This window comes from Oncorhynchus gorbuscha, linkage group LG11, assembly GCF_021184085.1.
Source record: "Oncorhynchus gorbuscha isolate QuinsamMale2020 ecotype Even-year linkage group LG11, OgorEven_v1.0, whole genome shotgun sequence".
Taxonomy (NCBI): domain Eukaryota; kingdom Metazoa; phylum Chordata; class Actinopteri; order Salmoniformes; family Salmonidae; genus Oncorhynchus; species Oncorhynchus gorbuscha.
In genome coordinates this window covers 28,182,126-28,195,243 of record NC_060183.1, presented here as the reverse complement: position 1 = coordinate 28,195,243, position 13,118 = coordinate 28,182,126, and the positions used below count along the sequence as shown (strand labels likewise).

The following is a 13,118-nucleotide window of genomic DNA, read 5'->3' as shown; positions in this document are numbered from 1 at the left end:
ATGTACAACCATTAAGATTAATTGTCAGATTCAACAGAAGATATCTTTGTTTCTTGGGACCTAGAACAAGCATCTCTGTTTTGTCCCGAGTTTAAAAGTAGAAAGTTTGCAGCCATCCACTTCCGTATGTCTGAAACACAGACTTCTAGCGAGGGCAATGTTGTGTCTTCACCATGTTTCATTGAAATGTACAGCTGTGTATCTTCCACATAGCAGTGAAAGTTAACATTATGTTTTCGAATGACATCCCCAAGAGGTAAAATATATAGTGAAAACAATAGTGGTCCTAAAACGGAACCTTGAGGAACACCGAAATGTACAGTTTATTTGTCAGAGGACAAACCATTCACAGAGACAAACTGATATCTTTCCGACAGATAAGATCTAAACCAGGCCAGAACTTGTCCATGTAGACCAATTTGGGTTTCCAATCTCTCCAAAAGAAAGTGGTGATCGATGGTATCAAAAGCAGCACTAAGGTCTAGGAGCACAAGGACTGATGCAGAGCCTCGATCTGATGCCATTAAAAGGTCATTCACCACCTTCACAAGTGCAGTCTCAATGCTATGATGGGGTCTGAAACCAGACTGAAGCATTTCGTATACATTGTGTTTGTCTTCAGGAAGGCAGGCTGCGCAACAGCCTTTTTTCTGAAAATTTTGAGAGGAATGGAAGATTCAATATAGGCCGATAGTTTTTAAAATATTTTCTGGGTTAAGGTTTGGCTTTTTCAAGAGAGGATTTAATACTGCCACTTTTAGTGAGTTTGGTACACATCCGGTGAATAGAGAGCCATTTATTATGTTCAACATAGGAGGGCCAAGCACAGGAATCAGCTCTTTCAGTAGTTTAGTTGGAATAGGGTCCAGTATGCAGCTTGAAGGTTTAGAGGCCATGATTATTTTCATCTTTGTGTCAAGAGAAAGAGTACTAAAACACTTGAGTGTCTCTCTTGATCCTAGGTCCTGGCAGTTGTGCAGACTCAGGACAACTGAGCTTTGAAGGAATATGCAGATTTAAAGAGGAGTCCGTAATTTGCTTTCTAATAATCATGATCTTTTCCTCGAAGACGTTCATGAATTTATTACTGCTGAAGTGAAATCCATCCTCTCTTGGGGAATGCTGCTTTTTAGTTAACTTTGCGACAGTATCAAAAAGGAATTTCGGATTGTTCTTATTTTCCTCAATTAAGTTGGAAAAATAGGATGATCGAGCAGCATTAAGGGCTCTTCGATACTGCACGGTACTGTCTTTCCAAGCTAGTCGGAAGACTTCCAGTTTGGTGTGACGCCATTTCCGTTCCAATTTTCTGGAAGCTTGCTTCAGAACTCGGGTATTTTCTGTATACCAGGGAGCTAGTTTCTTATGACAAATGTTTTTAGTTTTTAGGGGTGCAACTGCATCTAGGGTATTGCGCAAGGTTAAATTGAGTTCCTCAGTTGGGTGGTTAACTGAGTTTTGTCCTCTGACATCCTTGGGTAGACAGAGGGAGTCTGGGAGGACATCAAGGAATCTTTGTGTTGTCTGTGAATTTATAGCACGACTTTTGATGTTCCTTGGTTGGGGTCTGAGCAGATTATTTGTTGCAATTGCAAACGTAATAAAATGGTGGTCCGATAGTCCAGGATTATGAGGAAAAACACACACAGATCCACAACATTTATTCCATGGGAAAAAACTAGGCAGAGTGTGACAGTGAGTTGGTCCAGAGACAAAACCCACTGAGTCGATGATGGCTCCGAAAGCCTTTTGGAGTGGGCCTGTGGACTTTTCCATGTGAATATTAAAGTCACCAAAGATTAAAATATTATCTGCTATGACTACAAGGTCCGATAGGAATTCAGAGAACTCCATGAGGAACGCTGTATATGGCCCAGGAGGCCTGTAAACAGTAGCTATAAAAAGTTATTTTATTAGTTGCAGGATTTTATCTGAAGAGAAAGAGGTCAAGGCATTGGGTAGTTCTATGTGAGTGGGACCAGTGGACTCCGTAGGCTGATTTAATGAGTAGACGTTGTCAACCTTCTTTTCAAAGTGGTTGACAAAGTCATCCGCAGAGAGGGAGCAGGGAGGGGGATGGAAGATTAAGGAGGGAGGAGAAGGTAGAAAATAGTTTCTTAGGGTTAGAGGTAGAAGCCTGACATTTAGAGTGATAGAAAGTGCCTTTAGCAGTGCATACAGAAGAAGAGAAGGTAGAGAGGAGTGATTGGAAGGATGATAGGTCCCATGGAAGTTTATTTTTCCTCCATTCTTTGCTCAGCTGCCTGTAAGCTCGCAGTAATTCACTAAGCCATGAAGCAGAATAGAATAGATGTGTCTTTTGGCTGTCTTTTAATTCTCCCAGGACACCTCCCTTAAATGCACAAGGCTTGGAGTAGCTGGGAGTAAAGTAGGATCAGATTCCCCACACTGCCCTGTCAGACACCTTCTCTCTAACTTTCAAAGATAACTGCCACCACTACCTCCCTGTAGGTGCTGAACCTCTTCCTGGCCTTGCTGCTCAGCTCATTCAGTGGAGACAACCTGTCCAGTGATGACGACGGTGAGATGAACAACCTCCAGATCGCCATCGGCAGGATCACCTGGGGCATCGACTGGGTGAAAGCCTCTGTCCGCCACATGGTCCTGCAGCTACTGGGCAAAAAGGCCACCGGGGACAAGGAAGGGGGTGAGGGGATGGAAGGAAACCCCGAAAAGGAGACCTTTGCACTAAACCACTTAGACACGTGCCAGGATTCCAAGATGGCTGACGGGATGACCAACTGTGTGGACGGAATTCAGGCAGATGGCGAGATGAGCCTCAATGTGCCCATTGCCCAGGGGGAGACTGATTTTGAGAACGATGATGACTACAGTGGGTCTTTTACATCAGATGAAGAAAATGGACAAGGTGATCACTTGAAGGTACAGTATGATGGAAAACTGAAGACTATAATTATACTGTGCTTTATCTATGAACTAATAATTATCAGTTAATAAACTACTTATAAACCCTTCATAAATCTTTCAAGTATACCATGTAAAGTGTTACCTGGATATTTAAGCAAACAAGTATAAGAATCAGGACAAATCTCACTTGGTGGTTCTCTTCAATTCTACATGAGTTAGATTTCCCCTCTCTCCTATCCTGAAGTTGTGGCTGACATTTTGTCTCAACCACTCAGTCTCTCTCCTCCCCATCCATAGTTGTTGGGTGCAGTGGGTGACGAGTCCTCGGTGTGCAGCACGGTGGACTATGTACCTGAACCAGAGCCTGTGGAAGAGGAGGAAGAGGAGGAGCCAGAGCCAGAGGAACCAGAAGCTTGCTTCACTGATGGTACACAGGAAATACTGTCCCCTGCTTAAATATATCTGGCATGGGTTTCCTGATTTTCATGGTCTTTACAATGTATTGTTACTAAATTACAAAAATGCAACACTAATATCAAGTGTTTGATGTCTAATATACTTGTGGAAATATCTGTAAACTTTGTCCCATATCACACAAATTGGCACATCAGCATTCACAGAGAAAGAGTTACTATATTCTATTTCATGTAAGGTGGGACCATAGAGTTTGGAGTCACATCTTAATAATGTCGGTAAAGTGATTGCCATGATTCGTCACAGCTTTTATTTGCGCAATTGTCCAACTCACTCAGGACCTGGCTAGACTTTAGGTAATGCTACACAGACAGCACCTCGGGAGGCAAGTGAAACAGTCCAACTGAAGTGTACAAAAACACCATGTTGGCATTTCTCTCTCTCTCTCGCCCTCTCGCTCCAGGCTGTATCGCTCGATGGCCGTGTCTGACATTTGACGTCTCTCAGGGCAGAGGCAAGAAGTGGTGGAACCTCCGCAGGACCTGTTTCACCATTGTGGAACACGACTACTTTGAGACCTTCATAGTCTTCATGATCCTCCTAAGCAGTGGAGCTCTGGTGAGTGAGTCCCTGGTCGTTGACCTATTTACAGTTGATACTCCATTACCGAGCTATTCGACTTTTGTCCTAATGACCTTGGCTCACCTGATGAATAAATGTGTTCAGAAAGTGTTACTTTATATAACATTCTCTGGGAAGGCCACTGGTTATATATATTGAGATCCATTTTCTTTGGCTCACTTCTGATAGGCTTTTGAGGATATTTACATTGAGAGGAGAAGAACTATCAAAATCATCCTGGAGTATGCAGACAAAGTCTTCACCTATGTCTTTATCATTGAGATGCTCTTAAAATGGGTGGCGTACGGCTTCAAGACCTACTTCACCAACGCTTGGTGTTGGCTGGACTTCCTAATTGTGGATGTGAGTTTCCATTGAATTGTTTTTGGAGTGATATTTACACAGAATGAAACGTGGGTTAAGCAATGTTACAACTATTATCACTGTAGTGGGCCGAGCTCCATAATACATGTACGTGAAAATCAAGGAAGACATTGAAATTTGTGTTACCTTGTATTCTCTGCAAGTAATTGATTTTTGTGTTATCCTGCTTGGCACAAAATACAAGACCTTAAATTTGTACAATTTTGGTCATTCGTACAAGCATATAATGAGATGTTGGGTGACTACAATGACGTTACAATCCTGCCTCAGGTTTCCTTAGTCACTTTAGGAGCTAACTGGATGGGCTACTCTGAACTTGGACCAATCAAGTCTCTTAGAACACTCAGGGCTCTAAGGCCACTTCGAGCCCTGTCAAGATTTGAGGGAATGAGGGTGAGTAACTGTTTCAAACTTATTAGTACAACACTTAAATATCCACGCAGAGAAAGACACACCGACAGAAATGCTGATACAGACAATCCTAAACGCATACACACACTGACAGTGACACCTCTCTGACAGTGACGTCTTGTGACAGAGTTGACTGTGGTTAGCTATGACTATTGCGATGGAGGTGATGTAAATGGTCATGACTGACTGTTAGGATGTAGGTGGTGTTAGGGGTCATCACTGAACATTGTGACGGAGGTGACGACTTGTGACAAGTGTATTATTCTCATGACTTACTACTGTGAGAGAGCTGGCGTTAGTGGTCGTGACTGACTATTTTGACTGCAGGGAGCATGTCTTACTATTGGGACCAAGGTGACTGCAGTGGTCATAAATTACTATTGTGACCGAGGTGATGTTAGTGGTCATCATGACTGACTATTGTGACGAAGGTGGTGTGAGCTGTCTTGACTGACTATTTTGACTTACTGCTGTCTTGACTGAGAATGACTTACTGTTGGGCGGCGGTGACTGCAGTGGTCATGGCTTACTATTGTAACGGAGGTGACTTTAATGGTTTTGACTGCACTGTGTCCTGTCTATGGGAGGAAGGTGGTGGTAAACGCTCTTGTCGGCGCCATCCCCTCCATCTTCAACGTGCTGCTGGTGTGCCTCATCTTCTGGCTCATCTTCAGCATCATGGGGGTCAACCTGTTTGCCGGAAAGTTCTACCGCTGCATCAACACCACCACGGAGGAGCTGTTCCCCATCACCGAGGTCAACAACAGGAGCGACTGCCTTGCCCTGCAGCACGCCACCCAGGAAGCCCGCTGGGTCAACGTCAAAGTCAACTACGACAACGTGGGCTTGGGCTACCTCTCTCTGCTGCAAGTGGTGAGGGCCAGGGTTTCTGCGATGCATGGGTGCTGTGCGCTGGCTCTCAAGCTGTGGCCCAATCCTCCTCCCGGAGAGCTACCCTTCCTCCTGGCTTTTGCTCCAACCCTACTCTAGCACACCTGATTCAACTAATTAGCTGCTCACCAGGAACTCAATTAACTCAATCAAGTGTGTAACAACAGGTTTGGAGCAAATGCCTGCATACCCAGTAGCTCTGAAGGAAGAGACTTGGTCACCCCCTGGTCTACTAAAGTATTTAATATTGTTGCCTTCTCTGAGGGTGTTGGTGTACTCAAAAGTATCTGAAAAAAAGTGTCCTATCTCTCTACAGGCCACATTTAAAGGCTGGATGGACATCATGTATGCTGCTGTGGACTCTCGAGAAGTAGGTACTTATAGAAATATAAGATACAGTAAAATAAACATTTGGTTTGGGGAGCAATTACCACAGAATACAAAAGTCATAGCATTAATGAGTAAGCCATTGAAAAATGTGCATACATGCTTTATAAATGATCATAAATGTGATTAATGCTTGTGAATTGTAACGCTTCAAAATGCTTTTATTAAAAAGTGTATAGTTATACACAGTTAGTCAGATATTATTCATGCTTATTCAGGAAAGTCATTTCAAAGTGTTACCGGACACATTGGTGGCAGTTGAATTGTTGTAAGTAAATCGTTTTTTTGTTTGTTTGACGAGCGAAACTATTTATGGTCCCCTAGGTGGAGGAGCAGCCCTCGTATGAGATCAACCTCTACATGTACATCTACTTTGTCATCTTCATCATCTTCGGCTCCTTCTTCACCCTCAATCTTTTCATTGGTGTCATTATTGACAATTTCAACCAGCAAAAGAAAAAGATAAGCCCCATCTCTTTTTTTTTTACTAGTAAATAAAGTGATTAATAGATGATAGATATATAGTTGGATATAGAAATCCCCAACAACTGGATGAGTCGCCATTTTGTAAAGGTTCGGAAATGACCCAACCATTATCTAGAAATGATGTTGAATATAATAGTAAACTACGTTCATATTATGTGAATAAAGGCAACAGGCCGTGTACGTCTCTGGAGGAATCTAGTCAAGGTAGCGAGCCTTACATCACCTCTCAGTAGGACAATAATGAACATGTCTAACTTGCGCCGTTATGCAATTATTAAGAGACTAGATACAAATGGCTTGTTCTAGCATTCATTTATTGAGGCAAGCACATCAGAGATGTAAATGTGGTACCCAAGCATATGCTATGTGTATAGTGTAAATAACAACTACCAATAGACCTACTAAATTATAAGTGTGTAGTTAATCAAATAATTGCTCTGTAAAACGAGGAATGCATTTACTCAATTCAACTAATATAATTTATAAGTCCCAAAATAATTCACACTCAAACAATTAGTGTACATTAATAAAACATGATTTTTTTGCAAATGTATTAAAAATAAGTATTCAGATCCTTTACTCACTACTTTGTTGTAGCACCTTTGGCAGTGATTGCAGCCTCAAGTCTTCTTGGGTATGATGCTACAAGCTTGACACATCTGTATTTGAGGAGTTTCTCCCATTCTTCTCTGCAGATTTTCTCAAGCTCTGTCAGGTTGGATGGGGAGCGTCGCTGCACGGCTATTTTCTCTCCAGAGATGTTTGATCTTGTTCAAGTCCGGGCTCTTGCTGGGCCACTCATGGACATTTAGACACGTGTCCCGAAACCACTCCTGCGTTGCCTTGGCTGTGTGCTTAGAGTCATTGTCCTGTTGGAAGGTGAACCTTCACCCCAGTCGGAGGTCCTGAGCACTCTGGAGTAGGTGTTCATCAAGGATCTCTCTGTACTTTGCTCCATTCATCTTTCCCTCAATCCTGACTAGTCTCCCAGTCCCTGCCGCTGAAAAACATTGGCACAGCATGATGCTGCCACCACCATGCTTCACCGTAGGGATGATGCCAGCTTTCCTCCAGACGTGACCCTTGGCATTCAAGCCAAGGAGTTCAATATTGGTTTCATCAGACAGGGGAATCTTGTTTCTCATGGTCTTGAGAGTCTGTAGGTGCCTTTTGCCAAGCTCCAAGCGGGCTGTCATGTGCCTTTTACTGAGGAGTGGCTTTCATCTGTCCACTCTACCATAAAGGCCTGATTGGTGGAGTACTGCAGAGATGGTTGTCCATCTGGAAGGTTCTCCAATCTCCACAGAGGAATTCTGGAGCTCTGTCAGAGTGACCATCGGGTTCTTGGTCACCTCCCTGACCACGGCTCTTCTCCCCCGATTGCTCAGTTTGGCAGGGCAGCCAGCTCTAGGAAGAGTCTTGATGGTTCCAAACTTCTTCCATTTAAGAATGATGGGGGCCACTGTGTTCTTGGTGACCTTCAAATGCTGCAGAAATGTTTTGGTACCTTTCCCCAGATCTGTGCCTTGACACAATCCCGTCTTGGAGCTTTACAGACAATTCTTTCGACGTCATGGCTTGGTTTTTGCTCTGATGTGCACTGTCAACTGTGGGACCTTATATAGACAGATGTGTGCCTTTCCAAATCATGTCCAATCAATTGAATTTACCACAGGTGGACTCCAATCAAGTTGTAGAAACATCTCAAGGATGATCAATGGAAACAGGATGCACCTGAGCTCAATTTCAAGTATCATTGCAAAGGGTCTGAATACTTATGTAAAAAAGGTATTTCTGTTTTTAATTTTTAATAAATGTGCTAAAATGTCAAACTGTTTTCGCTTTGTCATTATGGGGTATTATTTGATGAGGATTTTAGATTAAGGCTGTAACGTAACAAAATGTGGAAAAGTCAAGGGGTCTGAATACTTTCTGAATGCACTGTATACTGTACAGATACTCTTCAAGAATCAAACTATATTTATAACTATTTTAAAAGTCCAAAAATTGATGTACCAATCGCAGATTGACTACAATCTAGATTGAATATATACAGTTTTAATTCATTTTGATATATACCTGTATACATGTAAATGCCCAGAATAATTGTTGATTTGATTTTGGATCCTGCACTTTGGTGACGACATCTTTATGACAGAGGAGCAGAAGAAATATCATGAAGCCATGAAGAAACTTGGCTCGAAGAAGCCAGTGAAGCCTATCCCAAGGCCTACGGTATGCAACACATAAATGGTATTCGGTTATAGCCACACTCTTATGCTACTCTCTAGTATTAAGATTCATTACATCTTTCTAATCCAAGACTAAATTTACTCTACATAAGCACCTTCAATAAATAAATTGCTGATTATAGGGATTACATCATTTGATCAATGATCTTTTGTGTTGAAAGTGCATTTTTTATGTGTAGAATTTCAATGTTAATCTTTTGACCAGTAATTGTGTGATACATTTCATGTACAAGTAATAATTCAATTATGTTATGGGGCTAGAGTCTGCAAGTCCTGCTCTGAGTATACCACATACACAGTGACATTAAAATGCGTGACTTTGCCACGACATCATCATTGACCCATCTTAACCTGTTCTACACAACATTGGCTTTAACACACCTAATGAAATTTGTGTTTGTGTCTCCCTCACTCTCGCTTTCATGTGACCCTCGGGCCCCTACAGAACATGATTCAAGGCGCTGTGTTTGACTTCATCACTCAGCAGTTCTTTGACATCTTCATCATGGTCCTCATCTGCCTCAACATGGTCACCATGATGGTGGAGACGGACGACCAAAGCGCAGAGAAGGAAAATGTCCTTTACAAGATCAACCTGGCCTTCATCGTCGTTTTCACCGGCGAGTGTCTGCTCAAGATGTTTGCCCTTCGCCATTACTTCTTCACCATCGGATGGAATATTTTTGATTTTGTCGTGGTCATCCTGTCCGTCGCGGGTATGTACCTCAATATTCTTTACACTGTATACCTTATTATATACTGTACATAGGATAAGTCATAGACAAGTTACTACAGGGTTGGGGTCAATTCCATTTAAAATCAAGTTGATTCAGAAAGTAAACCAAATTCCAATTGAAAAATGCCACACTGAAAAGCATTGAAGATGAGTTATTTCGACAGTAGATGGAGAGGTGTGATTGGTCATTAACCATTGTTTATCTAATTTCCCTTCAGGTATAATGCTGTCGGACATCATAGAGAAGTACTTTGTGTCACCCACCTTGTTTAGGGTCATCAGGCTGGCTAGGATAGGCAGGGTCCTGCGTCTCATCAAAGGTGCCAAGGGCATAAGGACGCTGTTATTTGCGTTGATGATGTCACTCCCTGCCCTGTTCAACATCGGCCTCCTGCTCTTCCTCATCATGTTCATCTTCTCCATATTCGGCATGTCCAACTTTGCCTACGTCAAAAAACAGGCGGGCATCGACGACATCTTCAATTTCCAGACGTTCGGCAGCAGTATTATCTGCCTGTTTGAGATCACCACCTCTGCGGGTTGGGATGGTCTTCTGCTGCCAATTCTAAACAGCGGTCCTCCAGACTGCGACCCAGACATTGAGAACCCAGGCTCGGATGTTCGGGGCAACTGCGGCAACCCAGGCATGGGTATCATGTTCTTTTGCAGTTACATCATCATGTCCTTCCTGGTGGTGGTCAACATGTACATCGCCATCATCCTGGAGAACTTCAACACGGCCCAAGAGGAGAGCGGGGACCTGCTGTGCGAGGATGACTTTGTGATGTTCGACGAGACCTGGGAGAAGTTCGACCTTGAGGGCACGCAGTTCATCGAATACGCCAAGCTGTCAGAGTTTTGTGACACCCTGCAGGAACCCCTGCGTATCGCCAAGCCCAACCGGATCAAGCTGATCTCGATGGACCTGCCCCTGGTCACGGGCGATAAGATTCACTGCCTGGACATCCTGCTGGCTGTCACCCAGGAGGTGCTGGGCGAAGGGGTGGAGATGACGGCCATGAAGGTGAGCATCGAGGCCAAGTTCAACATGAACAACCCCACGACTGACTCCTACGAGCCCATCACCACCACGCTGCGGCGCAAGGAGGAGGAGGCAGCAGCCGTGATCATCCAGCGGGCTTACCGCAAGCACCTTCTCAAGCGCTCCATCCTGCATGCCTCCTTCATGCGCCGCTCCAAGAGGCAGAAAAGGCGGGAGGAGAACGAGGAGCCCCCGGAGACGGAGGGACTTCTGGTGCGAAAGATGAACGTGCTCTATGGGAGCGACCTGGACCTTGCCGCAGAGATGGAATTGGCTGGGTTGCATGCGCAACCCATATCGGTCCCTCTGGTGTCCAATCGGCCATCGGACCTCCCCAAGCAAACCCAGACCACCAGGCTGGAGCCTGGCAGACCACTCCTCTTGGTGGTCCCCGTTGAGGTCACCAGTGAGGTGGTGTTACACTCAGCCCCTGTGGCGTCTGACCCATTGGACCTCCCCGAGCAAACACAACCATCGGGGTCGGAGCCCACAGGGCTGGAACCTACCTGGCCGGAGCCTGCTGGGCCAAACCTCTTGGTGGTCCCCGTAGAGGTCACCCCCTATTTGTGTAGCCGTGAGTCAATAGACAGCCTGCGAGAGTCGATTGTATAACAAAAAGCACTTGAGGGAATTCACCATGGTCTTCCTATTGTATTTTTCACCGATTTGGCGAGTAATTTTATGTGTTGGGAGTGTCGCCAATTTAGTTGACGCTTCCACATAGCACTACTATGAAGTGATTACAAGTAGCTGATGGTTTAGGTATAATAATTAAAGTCAAGTTTATTGATCGTAATAGGGGGTCTCGTTTTCTATTTTTGTAAGGCCATTTCTAGAATTGATCTATATTTGACCACTGGACAGTATTCTATTTTATACCTACAAACAATTCACAATCTCACAAAATATAAAATGTTTGATAATTAGTATCCATACATATCCCATAGGAATTGGGCATGTTTTTGACAGTGAACATTACCCACATCTAATTGTTTTGAAGGAATGCCTAAATGCCTTTATTGCCACAAAAACATTTCATACTCGGATCATGCCTTATTTTGACATTTTGGAATCACCTTATTTTGGGGGGGAAAATCACCCAGATTCACCTGTGCCTACTACTCCAGTATGCCAAAGTGGAATTATGTTTTTCAATTTATTTATTTTTACAAATGAATTAAAAATGAAAAGCTGAAATGTCTTCAGTCAATAAGTAACTTCTTCATTATGGCAAGCCTAAATACGTTCAGGAGTAAAAATGTGTCAAAAGTCATCAAATATGTTGCATGGACTGTGTAATAATAGTTTAACAGGATTTTTTGGGATGACTACCCCATCTCTGTACCCCACACATACAATTATCTGTAAGGTCCCTCAGTCGAGCAGTGAATTTCAAACACAGATTCAACCACGAAGACCAGGGAGTTTTTCCAATACCTTGCAAAGAAGGGCACCTATTGGTAGATGGGTAATAAAATGTAAAGCGGACATTGAATATCCTTTTGTGCATGATGAAGATTTTAATTCCACTTTGGATGGTGCATCAATACCCCCAGTCACTACAAAGATACAGGTGTCCTTCCTAACCACTCTGGGATTTCACCATAAGGCCAATGGTGACTTTAAAACAGTTAGAGTTTAATGGCTGTGATAGGACAAAACTGAGGATGGATCAACAACATTGTTACTCCACAATACTAACTTAATTGACAGAGTGAAGAGAAGAAAGCCTTTACAGAATACAAGTATTCCAAGACATGCATCCTTTTTGCAACAAGGCACAAAAGTAATACTGAAAACATTGTGGCAAAGCAATTCACTTGTTGTCATGAATACAAAGTGTTATGTTTGGGGCAAATCCAATACAACACATTACTGAGTACCACTCCAAATGTTCAAACATAGTGGTGGCTGCATCATGTTATGGGTATCCTTGTAATCATTAAGGACTGGAGAGTTTTTCAGGATGAAAAAGAAACTGAATGAAGCTATGCACCAGCCTAATCCTAGAGGAAAACCTAGTTCAGTCTGCTTTCCACCAGGCACTGGGGGATTAATTCACCTTTCAGCAGGACAATAACCAAATCTACACTGGAGTTGCTTACCAAGAAGGCACTGAATGTTTCTGAGTGGCCGGATTACAGTTTTGACTTAAATCTGCTTTAAAGTCTATGGCAAGACCTGAAAATTGTTTTCCAGCAGTCATCAACAACCAATTTGACAGAACTTGAAGATTTTTGTGAAGAATAATGGGAAAATGTTGCACAATTCATGTGTGCAAAGCTCTTAGAGCCTTACCCAGGAAGACTCACAGCTGTAATCGCTGCCAAAGGTGATTCTAACATGCATTGACTCAGGGGGTTGAATACTTACCAAGAAGTTCTATTTCTTATATATATTTTTTACAAATGTTAGCGTTTTTCTTTCACTTTGACATTAGAGTGTTTTGTGTAGATCATTGACAAAAAATGACAAATCCATTTGAATCCCCCCTTTGTAACATAACAAAATGTGGAAAAAGTCAAGGGGTGTGAATACATTCTGAAGACACTGGTATATCCCTCCAGTTCATGTTCTAGCAGTTTACCGTGTAACTGCCAGAGGC

The 13,118-nt window shown here is 43.1% G+C and overlaps 1 protein-coding gene across 1 annotated transcript in view; it reads left to right on the top strand.

The window, feature by feature from the left end:
* The window catches only part of scn4aa (sodium channel, voltage-gated, type IV, alpha, a), an 84,228-nt gene extending 71,663 nt beyond the window's left edge, over positions 1-12,565 (top strand). The window contains exons 16-26 of the mRNA XM_046369241.1: positions 2,473-2,904; positions 3,187-3,316; positions 3,767-3,921; positions 4,114-4,287; positions 4,579-4,701; positions 5,311-5,592; positions 5,927-5,980; positions 6,322-6,459; positions 8,617-8,718; positions 9,181-9,451; positions 9,690-12,565. Of these exons, the coding sequence (XP_046225197.1) occupies positions 2,473-2,904; positions 3,187-3,316; positions 3,767-3,921; positions 4,114-4,287; positions 4,579-4,701; positions 5,311-5,592; positions 5,927-5,980; positions 6,322-6,459; positions 8,617-8,718; positions 9,181-9,451; positions 9,690-11,125 (3,297 nt within the window). The 3' untranslated portion in view covers positions 11,126-12,565. The remainder of the gene's footprint in view (positions 1-2,472; positions 2,905-3,186; positions 3,317-3,766; positions 3,922-4,113; positions 4,288-4,578; positions 4,702-5,310; positions 5,593-5,926; positions 5,981-6,321; positions 6,460-8,616; positions 8,719-9,180; positions 9,452-9,689) is intronic.
* Positions 12,566-13,118: the final 553 nt, after the last annotated feature.